The sequence below is a fragment of the Mastomys coucha genome, unplaced genomic scaffold (assembly GCF_008632895.1).
Source record: "Mastomys coucha isolate ucsf_1 unplaced genomic scaffold, UCSF_Mcou_1 pScaffold22, whole genome shotgun sequence".
In the NCBI taxonomy this organism is placed as follows: Eukaryota; Metazoa; Chordata; class Mammalia; order Rodentia; family Muridae; genus Mastomys; species Mastomys coucha.
The window spans coordinates 195,986,064-196,008,055 of NW_022196905.1; the positions used below are offsets into that span (position 1 = coordinate 195,986,064).

At 33.4% G+C, this 21,992-nt stretch overlaps 1 protein-coding gene across 2 annotated transcripts in view; it reads left to right on the plus strand.

Moving 5' to 3' along the window:
- Positions 1–20,659, plus strand: part of Glra3 (glycine receptor alpha 3) — a 150,086-nt gene extending 129,427 nt beyond the window's left edge. The window contains exons 8-10 of one of the 2 annotated variants that reach the window (XM_031339840.1): positions 6,228–6,371; positions 8,575–8,619; positions 20,361–20,659. In XM_031339840.1, coding sequence (XP_031195700.1) covers positions 6,228–6,371; positions 8,575–8,619; positions 20,361–20,639 — 468 coding nt within the window. In that variant the 3' untranslated portion in view covers positions 20,640–20,659. The remainder of the gene's footprint in view (positions 1–6,227; positions 6,372–8,574; positions 8,620–20,360) is intronic. The other variant, XM_031339841.1, reaches the window with a different exon arrangement.
- The last annotated feature ends 1,333 nt before the right edge of the window (positions 20,660–21,992 follow it).

The window sequence follows — 21,992 nt, forward strand, 5'->3', positions numbered from 1 at the left end:
CACCATATGTTATATCTTCTCCTGGAAGGCTGCATGTTTAGCTCTTCAGTCAAGCTTTTCTTATAAAATTATCTTATACTATTCAAAATATCATAACTTCTGAGCTAGTGGGGATTCTTGAATTTGCTTTAGAATAAAAAGTAGAAAATCCCTCTCACTATGCCACATCCTCTGGGTTTCCCCCTCCAGGTACGTGAGAAACTTGGCAGTTTGCGCTTTGCTTTGTTCTAAGATGAGGCTGACCCAGAATAGTTCTGGTTGCTGAACTTTAACCAAAATGACCCAGGCCCCATCAAGCCTGTCCCATTAATCACCCAACTGACAACCACAGTGTCCTGCATTTCCTCTACCATTGTGTCACAAAAAAAGAGTTACCATGACAGCACATTACATTTCAACAAAAGTAGACATGGCACATCTTATTTCAAGGCACTGAGTCTTTGATGTTGTCTATTAATTATATAGTTTCACATGGAGAATCTCATCAAGCCAACTTATATTATGTTTTAAAGTGGGCAACAGAGAATTTTGTACTTAGGCATGCTCACCTAATATGGCCTCTCCCCAAGACCAAAGTGACTTGGCTCTATCTGTAATATCTGTAATATCAAAACTCATCAATAATGACAAAATTAGAAATATATGTTTTTATCTTATTTGAAATATAAGTTTGCTCTATTTTCCAATTGTAACATTGAGATACACAGTATTTTTAAAATATAAATATAAGTCTACAAAACATATAAACTTTTAAAATGACTTTATTAATTCTTTGATAATGTTATACAACATACTTTGATCAAGTTCACCGTCTCATTCCTTGTTTTAGTTACTCCCACATCCATCTCCATTTCCCTATGCCATCTAACTTTGTGCCAGCTTTTTCTCTATTTTTTCTTTTAATTTTTAAAATTATTGTTATAATCCCATCATTTCCCCATGTCCCTTTCTTCATAAATCTCCATTCCCTTTCCTTTCTCCAAACCCTCCCATATATTCTTTCTTGCTCTCTTTAAAGGTCTTTTATACTCCACAAAAGACTACAGCCAACTAAAAATGATGGAAGTAGAAGAAATAGTTTTCATGCCTATTTTTTCTGACAATCTGTTCAAGTCCAGTTTGGGCTGCCCACATACTCGTGGGGGTGGGACCATTCACTGGATGATGTCAATCTAGGAGTAGCCATCAATTTGTTGAAAACTGACTCTCTCTCTTCCCCATTAATTGTTAACTATTCATAGCACCACAGGTTGGGTGGTAGTTCATGAATCATATCCCTTCTACACTAAAATGCTGACTGGCTTAATTTCACACAAGCAACCACAGTTGTTATGAGTTCTTGAGTGCAGTGGTTCGATCATCTCCAGGAAACAGTTCAATTCTGGTCCTCAAGCCTTTGGCTCTTAAAATATCTTGGACTCCTCTTCTGCATTTGCCCCTCAGTCTTGGGATAGGGGAATTGGTAATATAGATGTGTCATTTGTAGCTAAATACTCCAGTGACACTTTTTTTGCTGCACATTGACCATAAACTTACTTTTGGAATGAACTTGAATGAACTTGAATAAGCTTGTCTTTTTGTTTTGTTTTGTTTGTTTGTTTGTTTGTTTGTTTTAAATGAGGCTTAGAAGAACTTGAATCTGGATACTTAACATGAGTTCTAAAGCTGACAATACTTGCCTAAGATTAATATAAATTCAGCAAACAACAATCTATCTATCGGGTGAATCTAAAACCTTGTTATATCTTATCTTATATAATCAGGAAGACTTTATTTTGAAGAATAAAGTGTTTCTCTGATTTTAACAGTTTTGCTTCTCTTGATATAAAGACATCTTGTCTTTCTTTACTAAATGCCTTTACCCTGGCTCTTTTCTCACAGGCGGGTAAAAAGGGAATGGTCTGTGCTTAAGATCAAAGCAAACAAACATAGATGACCTTTGACTTTTAACTTTTAGGAGAAGATTAAAGATGACAGTTTATGACACAAAATGAATTCCACCTTACAATATTTTTGATAATTTGTAGTGATGATTTAATTAGACTAAAAAGAGGTAAATAAAGTACATTAATTATATTGAAATATTACCTTTGCTATTTGGTAGCTCTATGATTTTATGCAGCCAGTTCACTAGGCCTCAGTACCATCACTAAAATGAGGAGCTTTGCCTCTAGTTCTGTAAAAGATAGAGGAAGCTAGTATGAAAGAAAGGCTTTCTCTTATGAACATTTAGAAAAAGATTTCCTGAGAAAGAAGCTTGTGGCAACATTGGAAGGTCAAACAGCATTAACTCAAAGGAATACTCCAGACAAAGCTAAAGACCAGATAAAAGATGCTAAGACAGAAAGGGGCTTGCTGATTGCTTTAAGTTTCCAAAAATTCAAAGGAAGAAATGTAAGCTATAACATAGTAAGTAAGCAAATGGCAAATGCTAGTAATCAACACATCCTCAGAGAGGGGTCCCTATTGAGTATAGTTTCCTTTGCCCAGTCGGTCTTCCATTATTCCATATTGTCTTTTTAAGAGTTCTCTTGTTATCTTAATCCTTCCTTCCATAGGTTTTTTATATTTTTCTTCTTGGTATCCCTGACTTAATAGCTACAATTTAGGCTTCATTAATCATCTCCATTTCTGTAACACAAAAATATTAGAATTTGGTTGAACCATTGATATTTAATAAATATTGCATGGAAATAGTAAATGCAAGAGATGTAAGATAGAGCCTAAAAACAAACAGTTTTATGTGCCCTCTGACAGATTCAAGACTTTAAATTCATAATGAGAAAATACTGAGTTTTACTTGAAGACAACACAATTAGATTAGCCCATAAAATAATCACTGAGAGACTGGAGTTTGGCTTCACAGTCCTTGCTGCTCTGTCAGAGGACCTGGATTCATTACTCAGCACCCACATGACACTGTACAATCATTTGCGACTCCAGTTCTGAGGACCTCACAGGCCTCTTGAAAAGGAAAATGCAAAGCCTGTGGGATCTTCTTTCTGGACTATTAGTACCCCAAAGACTGAATGAGGCCAGTCTGCTAGAGACAATGGAGAAGGTAAAGTAATATGGTTTGGAACAGGTGACAGATGTTTCCAAGACAGCACAGGCTGAGGTCGTTTACAGCAGATTGGTTTGGCATAGCAAATGGTAAAGGATGAACAAACCCAAAGACGATAAAATAGAGATACTACCCTATATTCAAGTTGGATGGATGGATGGATGTACTTATAGATAGATGACAGATAGATAGATAGATAGATAGATAGATAGATAGATAGATAGATAGATGATAGAAGATAAGAGAGAGATTCCTAACTTTGTCAATCTTATAAAAGTGACTCAGGTCAATGATAATAGTATGTGGTATGAGCATAAGATAAACATTTTGTTATGAAGTACAGTATTCAATATATCTACACTCTGATCTTTATTTCTATAAGACACCTTCTACTAAAGGATTATTATTCTGTACAGAATGCAGAGATGGCCCCGTGTTTAAGGGTGCAGTCTGCTCTTATAGAGGGTGAGAGTTTGATTCGTAGACACACCTCAGACGCTCATGTTCACATTGAACTTCAGGGCAGGGGCAGTCAATACCGCTGACCTTTTCAGGTTCCTATATACCCACACTCACAACCACACAGACACACACACATGGGGGGGGCGGGGTGAGAAGAGACAGAGGAGGGAAGGGGAGGGAGGGAGAGAAGTAGGGAGGGAGAGAAGGAGAGAGAGAGAGGGAGGGAGAGGGGAGAGGGATGGGAGGAAAGAGGGAGGGGGGAAGGGAGAGGGAAGGAAAGAGAGAGAGAGAAAGGGAGGGAGAGGGGGAGGGAGAGAAGGAAAGGGAGGGAGGGGGGAGGGAGAGGGAAGGAAGGAGGGAGGGAGAAGGAGGGAAAAAGAGAGAGGTAGAAAACAAAGAGATTTAAAAATAACAATAAATATTAAAATATAAAAATAATGATACCTTAGAAAAGAGATGACTTAAAGACAGGAAAAGGAAACGTACATGATAAACTTTAAATCATTAAAAATGTAAGTTGTAAACAAAGTTGGAGACTTGTCAAAAATAAATAAATATTGTGAGCCTCAAAATGAAGCATAACATTAATGTGCTACAATTAGAAATTCCTCAGAGTATGAGTCTCACTAATAAAAATAAATAAATATGATAATAACAAATGTAGATAATAGAGTATTAACTAAAAATGTAGATAATGAAGAAATTAGATCAGGTCAAAGAAAATCATGAATGTTAAATCTACTTTGTAAAAATTTAGAATAAATGTTGGGAGGTTGGTGCTAGATATATAACCCAGGGTTCTCTACATGCTGAATACATGTTCTACAACTGAGCTATATCAACATAATTTCAGAACATTATACTCAGGAAAAAATAAATACCTTTTAAAATACAGAAAACTGGAAGACCTCTCTATAGCCAACTGATCAATACACATTCATCACTTTGAGATAACACATCACTGTGATAACACACAATGAATAGGAGATGTGAAATGTTGGCAGGACATTACTAACAAACAAACAAAAACAAGGAAAGTTTCAAAAAGCATTCTGTAAAATAGCAAACCTTGACTCATTTAAAAAGCTGTTATCACCAAAAACAAGGAAAGATTGAGCAAATGTTCCAGGATGAATACTATTGGTATAGAATGGGTTAGGGTATTATGACTAGATGTATTAAATATCTAATTGCTAATAGTGCTGAGTTATAACCCTGGGTTTTCAGATCAGTAGAGAGGAAACACAGACATAATTTGAACCGTGTGTGTGTGTGTATGTGTGTATGTGTGTGTGTGTATACTTTTATATATATGTATATGTGTAGATTCTTTTATATATCATACACATATATATGTGTGCATGCATACATATTCATAGTATGTACATGCATATATATACATATGCATATATATCATGATAAATGTAGTCAGATTCTCAGCTTAGGAAATAGGGGATTCTATTTACTGTATGTTAATGCTTATAAAGTATTAGAAATAGAGAACAAATAAAATTATCTTAGCCAAATTAATTGGTTATAAAATAAAATCATTGCAAAGAAAAAAAATACTTAAAATATAATAAATATTTTAAAGTTAGACAAACACACACGATATATATATGTATATTTCAGTTTGACTTCAAGCATTATAATGTTTCAGAATTGGGGTACCTGGTCTTACATCAGGTTCTTTGATCCATTTCCAGTTTGTGTTTGGTAAGGGCAATAAATAGAATCTACCTTTATTCTTTTACATACTGACATCAAAATTGAACAGCACCCCTTGTTGGAGATGGTGACTTAACTCCAGCATGCATTTTTCGCTTTTTTGTAAAAATCAGATATCCTGAAATCTGAAGGAGTGATAGCTTCTGAAGTTCTTTTATAGTTTTCAGGATTTTCTTAGCTCTACTTGCTTTTGTTTCTTCCTTTGTTTATTTGTATATGAAGTTGAAGGTTTTGATGATGTTGTAAATTGCTGTAAATAATTGTTTTTGGAATTTTCATGGGAACTGTGTTGAATCTGAAGGTTGCTCTTGGTAGGATGGGCATCTTTATACTATTAAACTACTGATCTATGCACATGGGAAATATTTCCATCTTCTGATATCTTCTATATCTTTTTTCTTTAATGTCTTAAATTATTTTTTTACACAACTCATTCACTTGTTTGGTTAGAGTTACCCCACAATAGTTTTTGAGATTATTACAAAAAGTATTTTTCCCTGATTTCTTTCTCATCCTGTTTATCATTACTTAGGAAAGCTGCTAAGTTTTGCATGTTAATTTGGTACCTTGATACTTTGCTGAATCTACCAGCTGTAAGTGTTTCCTGGTAGAGTTTTTAGAGTCCTTTATTCTTAAAACCGAATTGCCTGCAAATGAAGATAACTTGACTTTTTTCCTATTTGTATCCCCTTAATAAAGTTTCAGATATGGAATATCTTATCTTTCTTTTCTTGTTTTTGAGTTAACATCTAACTTGAAAATAATAACAAAATGAATTCACTCTCTACAATTATGACTTATTTATAAGTTTGTAAAAAATCATATTTCAGAAATTCTTAGTAAATTGATTTTTAATTTATTTTTCTAACTGATCTATAATTTATATTGAGAATCAGAAAATAACAATTTTGTTTTTAAAGACAGTAGCAATGAAAGCCAATTTTCTCGCTCTTTTCATCCCTCCCGTGACCAGGTATCTTACGTCAAGGCTATTGACATTTGGATGGCAGTGTGCCTCCTTTTTGTGTTCTCAGCACTTCTGGAGTACGCAGCTGTGAATTTTGTCTCAAGGCAACACAAAGAGCTGCTGAGATTTCGGCGAAAGAGAAAGCATAAGGTAAGTGATTGTTTTATTGGGTTCAGTGGGACATCAATTTGCAGTGCAAAATGATTTGTTCCGTGTAATGCAAATGTACAGGAAGGAAATTTGGACCAGGGACTAAATGGAGCAATAACCTCTATTTTGTTCAGTCAAAAAAAAAATGTTAGGATGAGTTCAGGGAGAAGTTGTGGTATTGCATTATACTTAAGGAGCAGATATGATGACATGGTCCTCTTTATCAAGTTTGTTAGTAGATTCCCACAAACAACACAATTTATGCTTCAGTTGATAAATATCCCATCTCCTACTTCTGTGTCAGAGCATTCCTGATAGTATTACTTAATACAGACATCAAACTTAATTATGAAAATTGTCCGCTTTTCTAAGCTAATCAATTTCTATATATTATCATGGAAGTATTGATAACTTGATGAGGTCATGTGATTAAATCTCCTTTTCATGCACATTTTTATATTTAAACTTTTTGTTATGAAACTCTGTGGTAAACACAACAAGTACTAATGTTGCCTTGCTCATATCCAATCAAAGATGGGCCCAGATAAAAGTTCATTTGGAGCCTCATTAAGAAGTGATAGAAAGTTGTGGAAGTAACATGCTAGCAGAATTGCATTGTGCAGAATGTCTGTTCCTCTCTATTGAATCCTCTTAAGGCATCTTCTTTTTTGGACACATAATTTCCAATAATGTTCTTTGCTTTATAACAACAGAAATCCATGGTTTACTTACTCCTGTGCAAATGTGCCAACTGTTGAACAAAATCATTTGTTCAACAAGACACACTGTCAGAGTCGTATAAAAGTATTGCCATAGTCCTATATACTGAGATATTTAAACAAAATGTAAAATCTTAAGGACAATGGTCTGGCTTATATGTTATGATGTTTAATGATTTTAAAAGTTATTTGTAAGTTCTCTAATATTTACACTTATTGGGTATTTTAAAGCCACAGACGTCGATCTATCAGCTAAAGTCCAGTTATAATTAAGTGAATTCTAAGGCAACTGACTTCCAAAACTTATCACAGACCCAATAAACATCTGAGAGCGGCTGCAGGGAAGGAGCATTAGCACCAAGACAATATTATATTGGAATAAAGCAATATTCAGTTTTCCATTTGTTACATTAGCATTCATACGTTGAAATGTACTATGATGAGGAGGCTAACATTCATATTGCCCTTTACCTTCCTCTGGACTTTGGTCACTGAAGTTTGAGTCCTTCTCTTCCTCTTTTTCTCCCTGGTCCTCCACAACTTTTCCTTTCTGCATCCCACTCATCCTCCTCTTCCTGTCTGTCTCCTCCCCTCCTCTTCCTTTACCACCTCTTTCCCCTCCTCCCCTCTTCCTCCTTTTCTCCCAGAGCCCTCTCTCCTTCCCTCCCTTTCTCCTCACCACATCTGAGGCAGCCGACTTGTGCTGCCCTTTCTCTGCGGATGCTAAGGCTGAACTGAAACACTCTTACAGAACCAAGCCTTCACAGGGCTGTTCCACTTGCCCGTTCTTCCTCTTAGTGACTGAGCCAATTTTCCTGAGCATTGTTTTGTTAAAACTGGGCAATACTCGTTGTCACTAATACTCTTTCATTTTATACTTTTATTTCCCCTTTCTTGCTTTTTTCTTCCTTATCTACTATAGCACGCTTAAACTGCACACTACCTAGGCTAGAAGTGAGAAGTTTCTTGCATACGCTGTCTAATAGGAAAAGACTGCAAGTTCATACACACTTAACACTAAACTTCACTGAATAATGAAAGAGTCTACAGATTTGATAGTGAATTTTGGTTCCTCATTTCAATATTGTTTTTTGACTGAGATGCCTCCTTACTCAATTTTACCACATGTAGGTGTAAAATAAAATATTTAATGCATTAAATGTCTGTTACTCTATGCAAAGATTAATATTTTCAGTGACTGGTATTCTGGTGGAAAGTTAGAAATAATAATGGTTTATCATTCTCTCATGATTTGAAATATTCAAGAAGCATATGTGATTAAGGGTTATTAATATTTAACACAGAACATAGCCACTTATTTTGATTCAATGCTCTTTGGATGAATACTTTGCATCTGTGAACATCAATGAATTGATACATATGTATGCTAAAATGGAATATGTGATTAAAATCAACTGTGTAATTAAACGTGACTTGATTCTCTGGTTTCTCAATCCCTCTTGGTCCACTTTACCTTCCCACAGACAGAAGCTTTTGCACTGGAGAAGTTTTACCGTTTCTCAGACACGGTAAATGTCTTTTTAAACTCTAAGTAGAGGAATGTGATCATCTATAAAAACCAGATAGCATATTCTGCTCCGAGGCAGTGTTTGGTGGGGAAACACAGTCACTAGCAAACATAAAGCTAAGCAAATGGCATTTTCCTTCGACTTTTCTAAGAGCAATACTCTTGTTTTTCCTTACTCAACAAAAGGCATTCTGATGCACTTATTTTCACTGAGTTATTTAACTAGTCAAAATGATTTTAAGCATATATTCAAAAGAAAGGAGTTCTGGGTGTGGTAGAACGCATCTTCAATCCCAGCACTAGGAGGGCAGAGGCATGTAGATCTCTGTGAGTTTTAACCAGTTTAATCTACACAAGTTCCAGACTGGCCAGAGCTACATAGTGAGACCAGACCCTGTCTCAAAAATAGATAAATTAATTAATTAATCAGTAATACAAAAATAAACACTAAAGCAATCAGTAAGTGAAGAAATAAATAGGAAATTTACTTATTACACAACTTTAAGAACAGCTGTACAAGCAACCTGGAAATGAGTTCCAAAATGCTTTGTCCAGTCTGAGTAGCTTTAGAATCTACTCATTATGATTATGTATAGGAAATTAACAGTTTTGTTTTAGTAAAGGTATCTTTTTTAAATTTATAAATATAAATGTATAAGGATGTCATAAAGATATATATCCAAGCATATTTGTAAATTTCTAGGAAGGAAATCTAAAATATTGGTCCATAGATGATTTATAAATATACCAAAGCCAAGAATTTCTTCTGTGTAAGTACAGTACAAATACTCTAATTTGCTAAACTGAAAGTTTAGGGGGTTCATTGTATTTTTAAAGTAGTTTCAAAATGATTTGACTGGGCATCCTGGTTAAGAATCTAGCAAATGAAATAACATTAAATGAACACTTTTACCAATCTCAACTTCCACGAATTCTATCTTTACCCAGTATTGCTTTAAAGTACTCTCCTGGCTCGTTTTATGTCAGCTTGACACAAACTTGAGTGATCTGAATGTAGGTAACCTCAACTGACAAATGCCTCCATAAGATCCTGCTGTAGGGCATTTTCCTAATTAGTGATTGACAGTGGAGGCCCAATGCATTTTGAATGGTGCCATCCATGGGCTGGTGGTATGAGTTCTATAAAAAAAAAAAAAAAAAAAAAAAAAAAAGCAAACTTAGCAAGCCATGAGAGCAAGTCAGTAAGAAGTACCTATGGCCTATATCTGCTTCAGTTCTTGTTTCTAGGTTCCTGCCCCGCTTGAATTCCTGTCCTCACTTCCTTGAGTGATGAACTAGGAAACTCTTTCTTCCATACATTGCTTTTGGTCATGATGTTTTATCACAGAAATAGAAACCCTCACTTACTTGCAAGTACTTACAGAGAAACAAGTACTTACTGAGTTCTCCTAGAATTTACAATCAGTTCCCTAGTTCACCTTGTAGTCTAACTTATATTTTACTTCCTAGTCCCAATATTTCTTGTTTTTATTTGTGAAAAATGTCACAGGATTTGTTGACTGTAACTATTCTATTAGAGACTTTTTAATTTCTTGAAATCAGAATAACCTAATATATTGAGTTAAATACAAAATCATATATATATAAAATAAATACTATAAGCATATATAAAATGTAATAACCATCTGAGCTTACCAAATTCTTTATCCTCTTAAACTATATATTCTACTTTGAAATGCTCCAAATAATCTAAGACTTATAATCCACATAATAAAAATAAGACAAAATTAATACAGAGTCTCTATTTTGATAAGAACCAAATTATATGAGTTTTCCTCCATATGCTAATTTGGAAGGATAACCAAAGTAAACAAAATTGCCTCCTTATAGTAAGTTCGTCACAAGAAGAAATCTTACAGTAGTGCAGATGGAATACTCAGAAATGTTATTTTTTATAGTTTAGTTTAGTACTGACTTGAATTTTATATGTAATCTTTGGAACTTTGCTTCTTTTTTATTAGAGGTACAAAAGAATATTCTGTCCATTTGGAGGAATAAAAGTTTGCTCTTCTATCCAAATTTCCCCACCCCACACTGTCATTACCTGCTGCGTGCTGACTCCCACTGCGCCATGTCATAGATGCTGCCTCCAGTGCTGAATGTGTGTGGGGTGGGTGTATGCATGATATGAAAATATTTTGGTAAGGAATTTTTACTCTCAAGTATGGAAAAATCTAATGATACGGTAGTATTTCCAAACATGTGCTAATCTGTTGAGAGCTTGGAGTGACACGGGACTGCTTCAGTACATTTCATGTATCTTCCTACCCATTACAATAATGACACAATGCTTTGCTAAGAGAAAATTCATCTGCACAATATTCTAGAATTTCGATCTTCCTAAGTATTATCTGCATATGCAAATAAATAATGAGTTAACTTGTATTATACTTAAGAAGTTATGACCAAAGTATGTGTTGGGCTAGGCCAAGAGTTATCTATATAAAACATAAATAAAATTGACTGTGTTTTGAAATTTTGTTTAATAACTTAAAATTTCTTTTATTGTAAATCTATATGTTGTCTTACTTTAAAGTAGCTCAACATAACTTTTAAGACTACCGTGTAAGTTATTTTTCTGTCTTGTGTTTTGTCAGCTCCACAGTCTTAAGACAAATACAAATTTTATGTGTAATGTGTTGTTTGAAATGATGAAATCTCATGACTGATGCTATATGTTATCTACATACATAAAATCATTTAACATGTTCCATTATAGATATATATTTATTTTAGACATAACACATTCTTTATATAGGTATGACTTACAATTTTGATATATATCTTTAAAAAGTAGTTTCTTGATCATTCAAATTGAGAATTTTTTTTCCCAAAACTCACTTATATGAGGCACTAAATTGTATCTTCTCAAGTAAAACAAAGTTATAAGGTCTAGGTAATTTCTGAAAACAGCTATTTAGAGCTTACATTAAGCAAACTACTCCTTTGAGGTATATACTATTTAAATACCTCTTATGAAAATTATATTCAATAAAGCAATGTATGGCTAGCAAGATGGCTTTGTAGGTAAGAGCACTTGGTACAAATTGGATGATAACTTGACCTGAGTTCTACTCTCAGAGCCAAAGTGAGGAAGAGAAAACTGAATCTTCCAAGTTGTTCTATAACCTCCATGCCATCCTATGCCCCCCAAACACACACACACACACACACACACACACAGAGAGAGAGAGAGAGAGAGAGAGAGAGAGACAGAGAGAGAGACAGAGACAGAGACAGACATACACAGAGAGAATTAGTAGATAAATTTAAAATAATTGAAAGCAAAATAAAAAAGTGACATAATTCCTTTTTACCTAAAATTAAAATTCATAATGATTGCCTCTATCTCAAAGTTAACTAAAATAAGCATGCTGTTTTCCCACATACCATTTATTTTAATCTCATAACTTTTAATAGATAATTACTATTCATTGTTAGAATTTAATATATTATACCAGAAGTAGGAATTTATTTAAAAAATTCTGTGGATTTCTCTTATTTCCCTTGAAATATCTATATTCTATTTTCTATATTATATAATATCTATATTCCATATTCCATATATTTATAATTCAGCTAGGTCTTAAACATCCATCTTCAAATCTTACGATTTACCAGTTTCTTTGACTCCTAATGATTTATCTTTGGAACCAATGATCCATACATCAGGCATGTACTCAGCTCTGATGCTAAGCCAGATGACACCCATATCAAATCCAGAGCTCTACTTTAACTAGTGTTCAAAGAAATTCATATTGATGCTTGAATTTCAACTATAGAATAGTTTTATAGGCTATACTTGTACTTTCTTAAGATTTATTTTTGAAATGACACAGAAACATGTGCAGGTACACTAAAAACATATTTCCTTTTAGACTGGTTTTTAGTATATATTGACATCTTTCCTCTGATCTATTATTTCTCTAAATGATAGTTTTTCCCAGTAAAGTAAGCAGTTATTGCAGTTACTAGAAATTTATTTAACTCTACACATTTCAAAATAAACTAAATGGAAATCAACCCAATTGCCTTTCTCTGTTAATTATGCATTTGACAATAATTTTGTAAAACTTATTTAAACAAGAGATCTTCTCTACTCCTTAACTGTATAAAGAATGTTTGAAGGGCATCTAATAAGAGAAACATTAAAGTGACAATTATATTCCTAATGCTACTATACCTGACTATATTTCACTATATCTTACTATAATTGACAATATCAACACATCCTGGTGTCTTAGGTGCATAATACTTTGCAATCACTCAGTGTCAATTTTCCTGCTTTTGTTATTTTCATATTCCAAATGTATATTTTTAATTTGTCATTTTAAAGACCTGTAATGAGATAAAAGAAGTTCATTCTGGTTGTTCTGAGATCATATGTATTATAATATATTATTGTGATGACAGAGATGAGGCAATTTTGCTGTAGGCCCACATCTTGGTTACGATGTTCAGACTATCTCTGTTATTTCAATCTACAATATACAGTTATTTGAGTAGTCCTTCAATATAAGGCTTGAAATAAAATGAAAAGGTTATTCAAATTATCAGTGTTGTTTTGATACACAATTACTAAAACATTTTTTTCTGTTCCTAATTTTAAAAGCTTTTTAAAGTCTTCTTATGAAAATAAATTATATTGTAACTAAGTGTGATTTAAAATTTTTCATTATCTTATCTTGAAACTCATTTAAAGAATAATAAAAGGGCTTGTCTCGGTAAATATTAATAAAGTTTTCATTTTATTTTTTGATCAGTGATTTTCGCTAAACTTATTTTTAGCCCATTTGATTTAGCCCATTTGATTTGAATGAAGATTCTCTGTATTTTTAAGTTATAACATGCCTAAAATATTAGCTAATATACACAGAGCTTTTTAGACTAATACTAATATGAGTTTTGCATTTGTGACATGCATTTCATTAGAATATATGTTAAAGATATTTAAAATTTAATTATATTCAATAAAATATATAGAAGATGATTATAATAAAGAAAGTAATACCAAGCAAAATTTATTAACACTAGATAATTTTATGTCTCAGTTATTCAAAACTAAATGAATTTCATAATAAAATAACATATTATATCATCTTCTAAATCAATAACTTAATAATAATAGCCTTCTAGGGCAGAGTCACCATTATTTTATTATTTAAGATCAACTTTTCAGTGAAATTGCAAGTCTCTACAGTAATTCACTTGACTTTTATGGTACTAGAAAAATAGTAGGAAACCCTTCAGAAGGATATCTGTTAAGATATGACTTCTCACTAGTGAAATAAATTATTTTCCCTGTCTCAGAGACACATACTCATAAGGCTTAGAGGACATTTGACAACTCAGGAGGAGATTCAACTTGGGGCTCACTGTCAGATAAACTGCCTTTATATGAATTTGAATCATATTACCCAAGACACTTCCTTGCATATTTCTGAATAAATAATTTCCCTAATATAAAGTGTTCATCTTATAAGTAACTATTGATTGAAAATTCCTTTTAAAATGGCCCATGGTGTGTGTGTGTGTGTGTGTGTGTGTGTGTGTGTGTGTGTGTGTGTGTGTATACGCATATATGGAACAAAATATGGACCAATACCCTGCAGTTTGCTTCAGCCTTTCAGCCTTGATGGCGATTTTTATCAAAACTCTTGAGAATTTTCAGAGCAATTATTTAAATACATTGCCCTTGCTCTCAACACTGAGAGTTTTATTTCCCTACATTCTGGCAGTCACTTTTAAATTCTACTATTGATCTTTTTCTACAATGCAGTCTTTAGTAGTAGATACATACCTCCATAACTAGTGAATTTTAAGGCTGTGCACTTCAGATCTCATAATTTGTCTTTGTTTGCATTTCAAATGCATTTTATCTTTTAGTTATAGTATACAGAGAGGCCAATAAAAGTCCAAGATAAACCCAACAAAGTTCAGTAGTATGACCTCTTGGTTTTCTTATAGTTGTGTCCAGAAGTGATAGCAATTTTTCCTTCAATTCTTATTGATTACATCTGCTGACCTTAGCCTCCGTGAGTCCTAGTAGGAGACCAATGAAGCTGAACTCTGAATTTTACCAGAATTAATTGATCTCTATTACCCAGTCACAGGCGCTACTAAAGTTACCAAATCTGTCTGACTTTTTCTTGACCAGAAAAGATAACATTTATCATTAACTGATTAACTTTAACTATGACCCCTACAAAATGCTCATTAGATTTCTAAAATAGGTTGGGGAGTACAGGTTCTCTAAGAAGGAAGAAGACAGTAAACTCTATCTCCCCCACATGAATTTATACTGCTTTATTTTTAGAATGAGATTTTAAAAAAATATGAGAAACATCAGCCAAATCATATCTACCTCCTTTATCATGATAAAAAAAATCTCAAGAAGTTTCACTATATTCAGATAATGAACACAGTGGAGGACTTCTTTACTGAATACAAATAGTAGCTACTATACAAGATTCATTTAGTTTTTTCAAAGGTCAAACAGACTGTTTAAGAGTGAAAATTATTAGAACTAGCACCCCTGACTAGACTCACTTAATCAGAGATTAACCTATATTGTTTGTATTCACTTCAGATAAAGATTTGGATAATCGTAACAGCTCCTGTTATAATACATCCAGTAAAAACTATACTGAAAACAAGCCTTTCAAGGATTAGGCTCAGATCTGAAGTAGCAATATGTGTTCTATTCTTTCAATTGCACATAGAGCCAAAGTCCCCTCCATTTCTCCTTATTCCTACCTAGAATCATCATGACCACTGATACCTACAGCCATAGCCAGTCACTTTGTTTTGCCTCCCATCTCCTGCCCCACCCACTTCTCTTTGTCTTCTCTTATTGTATTCTTGCTCCTTTGTAATGGTGCCATATATCACACTGGTTTCCAGTATTTCAAAAATGTGTACTTAGTGTCCTTGATAGCTCCATTTTAAATATTGTTTTATCTTGGATTCCTAGTCAGAGTTGGGCAAGAAAATCCCAACCTTCAAGAAAGTCTTTCTGTGTCAATGGCCTTAACTTCCTTTGTCTAATTAGATATAATTAAGGGGATAAATTTAAAAAAAAACTTGAATCTGTGTCTTTATCTCTATTTCCACTGTTATCATTGCTTCTAAAGTCTGATAGGAACAAATCAACTAGACTTTCTTAAGGGTAGTAGCTTCTAAAACTAAACCAAATTCCAGTCTTTCAGATAGTAACAGATGTGCCTGGAAATCAGATACAGGAATCTTGCCCACTATTATGATTTAGTTTCTTAACAGCCATGTAAAAAGTGCTAATTACCTTTTCAATAGTCCGGAGAGATATTTCTTCCCATTAGTGAACCCAGAATAACACCTGCAGGAATAAATATGCTCAAGAATCTAAAAGTCCACCTACTGCAATGAAAGACTCCCTCTATTCATGGCCACTGTACAGAGTTTAGAGGAGAGGATTTGGCTTGAATAAGCTCATTTCTGATGATGTGGCTATCTTAGGTTTCCTACTGCACTTAATATATCTATACTACTAAAAAGAGTTTACCTCATAGTTAGTAAGAACCAATTTCCCTTCTCCAGATAGATTAACAATACCACAGACTTCACCCAAAATTGGTCATTGATCACTCAAAAATTGGTCATTGATCACTGAAGTCCAGTATTTCCTGAATAAGAACACTGCAAATCAACATTAATACCAAACATCGTATCATCTGAAATTTTACTGTTAGCTTTCACATCAGTTTTCTCTGAAAATTCATGAAACTATGGATCACATAGAGGTCTGCTAAATCTACAAAATGACCAGACTTATTGCATTGCAGCTATTTTACCCTATTTGTAGATACTGGAAATATATGGGTACCAAAAACTAGAAATATAGTTTGAATTTATAGATGAAATAAATACAAAGTACACACCATACCCCCAAAACTTAGTATCAAGAAGGTGAAGAATTTCAATTTATATGTTGCACAAATGTTAAAATATCAGGCTGAAATACTAAAGTCAAATCTTTATATTAAAATTAACTTTGTCTATTTCAAATACTAAAATGTAACTCACATATATTTTTGGGGCAAAGTATACTATAAATACAAGTTTTTAGTGTCACCATCCAGTCATCAAAATTAAGAAAAATATTCTTTTAAGTTTTTTACCTTGAGCCAGGTCAGAAAACCTTTCTTCTTTTGCTGTTTTTCTTACTACCAATTGTCTCCAAAATCACGAGGAAGGTTAATTAAGGAAGAAATTAATGGATATTGGGAGACCTTTTTATTTAATTTTTAATATCATTGCTCCTCGACATAATCCTTCACCAGGGGATAAATCTGTGCCATCTATATCCCTATGATGAGATTCAGGACCAATAATTTGTCTAAAAGTAACTTTTATTTTCTCTGAGGTAATTGTTGTCTAGGAAGCTTACTGCTGAATAGGCTTACCCATTTTACTTCTTTCTGAACTCTAGCTGGCTGGTTCAACTCAGTTGTTCTGGGTCAAACTCCTCTCCAAGCTGACTCATTCAATCTGGCTTCTCCCAGATTCTCACTGAATTATTCTGCTTAACATCAAACAAACTCTGACAATTTTTTCTAATCTTCTGGTTCTTCTATATTCTCTGACTTCAATTGCCTTTGCTGACCTGCACTGAACTACATGAATTCATGAACAAATTCAATACTACTGCACTGCATTCCCTGCATTGACTCCCAACTGACTGATGAACTTCCTGCATTGCTCTTAGTCTCCCTTTCCTTCTGTTCTAGTAAGAGTTGGGTGTATCCTATCTTTAACTCATTCTGTTAAGTCTTTCACTTTGTCTGCCCCTCAATTAGAAATCGCTGTTTGGGATTAAAGATTTCTACTAAGAGCATGTCTGTATTCCAGCCAGGATTAAAGGTGGATGGCATGTCTACATTCCAGCTGGATCACACAAAACTTGACGTCTTTGGATATCAACAAAGAAGCCATGTTGCTAGATTAAAATGCCTCTACAAAACTGTTTGCATATCTCTTGCTTCTTTAAACCCAGAGCAGATGTACACAGGATTCTTCTAAGAACACATCAAAACAAAACTTTCTAGGCATATTGGGTCAACAAAGTTCTAAAGTGTGTCTTCTGTTTCCACTGCTGAGATTTAGATTGGATTTTCACTCAGAGTCTTTAAACAACAGTCTTTCGACTAATTTTAGCACCATCCTCATCTTAAAAGCATCAGAGCTGTTGCTCCAGAACACAGCTATCACTTACATAGGCAATCCAAGCACAATAGTCGAGTGCTATTGACTGCCTTTACATACAGAAGTTTTGTACTACGTTTTATAGAGTGGCTAAAGATGTATAGGCCTAAGCACAGGCTCTCTTAATGCATCCATGCTGGTGAAGTCTATTTCTCATTTAGTTTGATTTTATGTTCTTAAGAGAATGATGACTTAAAACCCAAGGGTCATTCTCTGTGTGTCCTAACAGCTCAGGACTGATATTAACCCACTACACAAAGCCAGTTAGAAACAACAGACTTTCTTTGTTCACTCATTATATTGACTTTCAAATGAGAAACTTTTACTTGAGAAGAGCAGCAGTGGTCTCAAAGATTCTAAAACAAATTATCCAGAATGAAAAGAAAGATACTCAGTAGCTAATCATATATTGTAGACTCATGAAATCTTAGTATGTTGATAATGAACTTTCCAATTGCTTCCACTGCTGTGCCAATACATGTAAATGCTCATGGAAGAAGCTATTTTGTCTAGTTTAAAAATGAATTTTAAACATGTGGTTTGATATAATGTAGGTATATATTATATTTCAAAATTAAGTGACCCACATGCACAATATAAATTACTGAGATAACTTATGTTACACTTGGGAATTCAAGCACCAGCATAATTTACTAAATCCTAAGATAATAATATATCATTTAAAGATGTAAATATACCATTTCCATAATAAAAATTGAAGTCATATATTCTTTATTAAAGACAGACAATTTCACAGCATGCAGTAAGTTTGCCATAAAATTGTTTTTGAATGTCAAAATATGGCTGCAAAAACAAAAATATTTATTAGAGTTCTAAAAAAAATTGTTTCTGTTTTTCTCTGCAAAATTACAGCAGTACACAAATATAACTACAATGGAAGCTTTAAGATGATTTTAATTATCATATTTTAATTGTTTCTTTCAAAATCCAATTCCTTTATAAACCTTACAAATGTTTATAAATGAAATGTTTCCAGTAAAGATATATGCTCTTGTCTCTCAGGTGGAATTGCCTCCCCTTCATAATTTTAAAAATCTGTCTCACACTTTACTGAATCAATCTTGATCATTTTCTCACTTTTGCAATCCATAGTTATGGTTATTTTCCCTTTCATATTTTATAATCTATTTACTGAGCAGCTACTTTCATAGACGGAATGAAGTTTTGAACCAAGTGATTACTTTTTTCTCTTAAACTAATATGAAAAAGAACTCTCTGAACAAAGATATAATGTAGAGATATAAAGTGTGTTAATCCATACCTTTAAACTTGCAGTTTTACTAGCAAAAGAAAAAGGCCCTTTTTATCACTAACCGTTTATTCTCATCCTCTAAATCATTCATTGATTTTATTATAAATCAGTGAAGAAAATGTTTCTCTATCATGCAGATGTTATATTTATTAATATTACATTATATTGTGTAGAGTTTTTAATTAAACTTTTTGTGTGTATGTATGTTTGTTTGTGAAAGTCTATGTGTACCATGTGCTTGAAGTGTCTATGGAAGCCAGAAAAGAGCACTGGATCCCCTGAGGCCAGAATGATATGCAGTTTTGAGCCACCATGTGGGTGTTGGGATCCAAACTCAGATCTTCTGTAAGAGCAATAAGGGCTCTTACCCACCAAGCCACTGCCCAACCACAAATTTCAGGGTGTTTGTTCATGTAAATACATGGAAAACTCTCTTTACTTTGTCATATTTAAAATAACTATATAATTTCAAACAAACACCATTTGTGAATTTTAACTTCATAACAAGTTTATTACTTACAAATGATTTCCGGGGAAAGCGCAAGAAATGATAGCAAACTGACTTCTTGAACATGGAGTAAACCTCTTTCAATTTTCATTCATAATTCACCAAACCACTGTATCTGTGAAGACATTATATACAAATTAGAGCATGGGGTTTTCCAGTAGCTTTTCTAAATAGGACAGTGTAAAATAAAGATGCAACATAAAAGGTAACTCAAAGCAAGAAGCGTTTTCTGATAGACTGTATTTTCCAGTGAAGTAACTAGAATTGTGAAAAATAAGGATCAAAATGTTGTCTCTAGGAGAAAGAAAAATTCAGTCAATGACTCTGGTATGTATTTCCCCTTTGGTTGAGAATTTGTGCATTTAAACTCATAACCAAAAAAAGTCTAAGATGTATGTCTTTATACTAAATCTCTCAATAATTTTTCTTACTCTCATTTAGATACTTAATAACATATTGACACCACAGAATTTTTAACTCTCTGTTAAAATTTCATTTGGGAGTTCATCATAACAAGTATATCTGTATGACGTAGAAAGATAAGGAAAACTTCAAACCAACTCATCTTCATGTGCTTCAGCTGTCTGTTCTTCATATAAAGCAAACATGCATCATGATAGAGGTTAAGTTGTGATTCTGAAAGCCTGCACAGCAAGCCATTTCCTTACTAAAACACCTCCTGCTATTGTTTTGTAAACAGGATGATGAGGTGAGGGAGAGTCGATTCAGCTTCACTGCCTATGGAATGGGGCCCTGTCTGCAAGCAAAGGATGGTGTGGTTCCAAAAGGCCCCAACCATGCTGTCCAGGTTATGCCAAAGAGCCCTGATGAAATGAGGAAGGTCTTCATCGACAGGGCTAAGAAGATTGACACCATCTCCCGGGCCTGCTTTCCACTAGCATTTCTGATTTTTAACATTTTCTACTGGGTTATCTATAAAATCCTTAGGCATGAAGACATTCATCAGCAGCAAGACTAAGTCTCTGAAGGCATAACAAAACAAAACAAAACAAAACAAAACAAAAAACAGAGCATTCAGAACAAAGATTCCCTGCCAAAGGAAGGGGGTGGTGTGCGTGTAGGGTACAAGTGAGAGGCAGTGCATCAGAACAGCATATGGAAAAAGAGTTTATTTTGATTTCCTATGTAAAATAGTGAGACAGATTGGTTCTCTCAAGGGATACACAATACACATCAAGGGGGTCCTGCTTCTCTTTACAGGGGATTTGTTGTCTTCCTAGTGTGAATGTGTGTTGCATATATTTTAGGAGCACATAGATTAGAAATGATAACTACATTGGGACATTTGATTTTTAATTCAATTATAGTAAACACTGTGGAATCAAAATTTACACAATAAAATTTATAAAGCAAGTATAACAAAATAATGAGGATAATAGAATAGCTTGAGATAGACAGCATATTAATGAAGGAAGGTAACAAGATCATTGAATATCAAGAACACTCCTATTAGAACACTATCCATAGAAACAGTGTAAAACCAACACCCAAAATAAAAAAAAAAAATTTGGATGGTCAAAATGAAAGCCATCATTTAGGATACCATGGCTTAAGCAATCATGTTTATAAAATTCTACTTATTGTTACTTCTCTAGGAATGAAGAAGATACTGAAGACAGTCTTTGCTTGTAAATAAGTATTACATTATTTTAATTAGTACCAAACACTAACGACTTTAAGCCAATACATTTGTTTTTCTTAAATTTAATAGTGGCTTGTTTGTATGTTTGGTGTTTTCCTGTAACTAAACAAGATCCAGTAAGACTTTTCTACTTAGCGTAGAATGAGACTTTAAATATTAATTATACTAAAGCACTTACATTTTGATAAAAGCAAATACAAATAGATTCATAAAAGATTTTTAATAAGAATCATTTCTCTCACTGAAGTTTCATCTCATCAGAGTAATCCATGAGCCTAAAATGCCTCCAAATAGCAGGAGGATGGATTTTAACTCTAAGTGATTTAAACATATCAGTTCCAACAAGTGAAATTATTTTAATCTTTATAAGCTAATGTATTTAAAATAGTAGGGACTCACAAGTTGTGAAGAATTTAAAAGCAATTTTGCTTGAAAGTTGTTCATGACCCTGCAATTATTTCAGCTATATTGAAGTTTTGTTAGCTCAATCATAAAGAAGCTGTCAATCTCTGATTCATTTACTATTTTTCTTAATTATTATTGTCATTAATATTATATTTTAAAACTTTTGGAGTGACTTTAAGATATTTTAATTATTGGTTAGTCTACAAAATTATATATAGTAAAAATACCAAGAATTTAAAAAGCACTCAGATATGTTATAGAAAA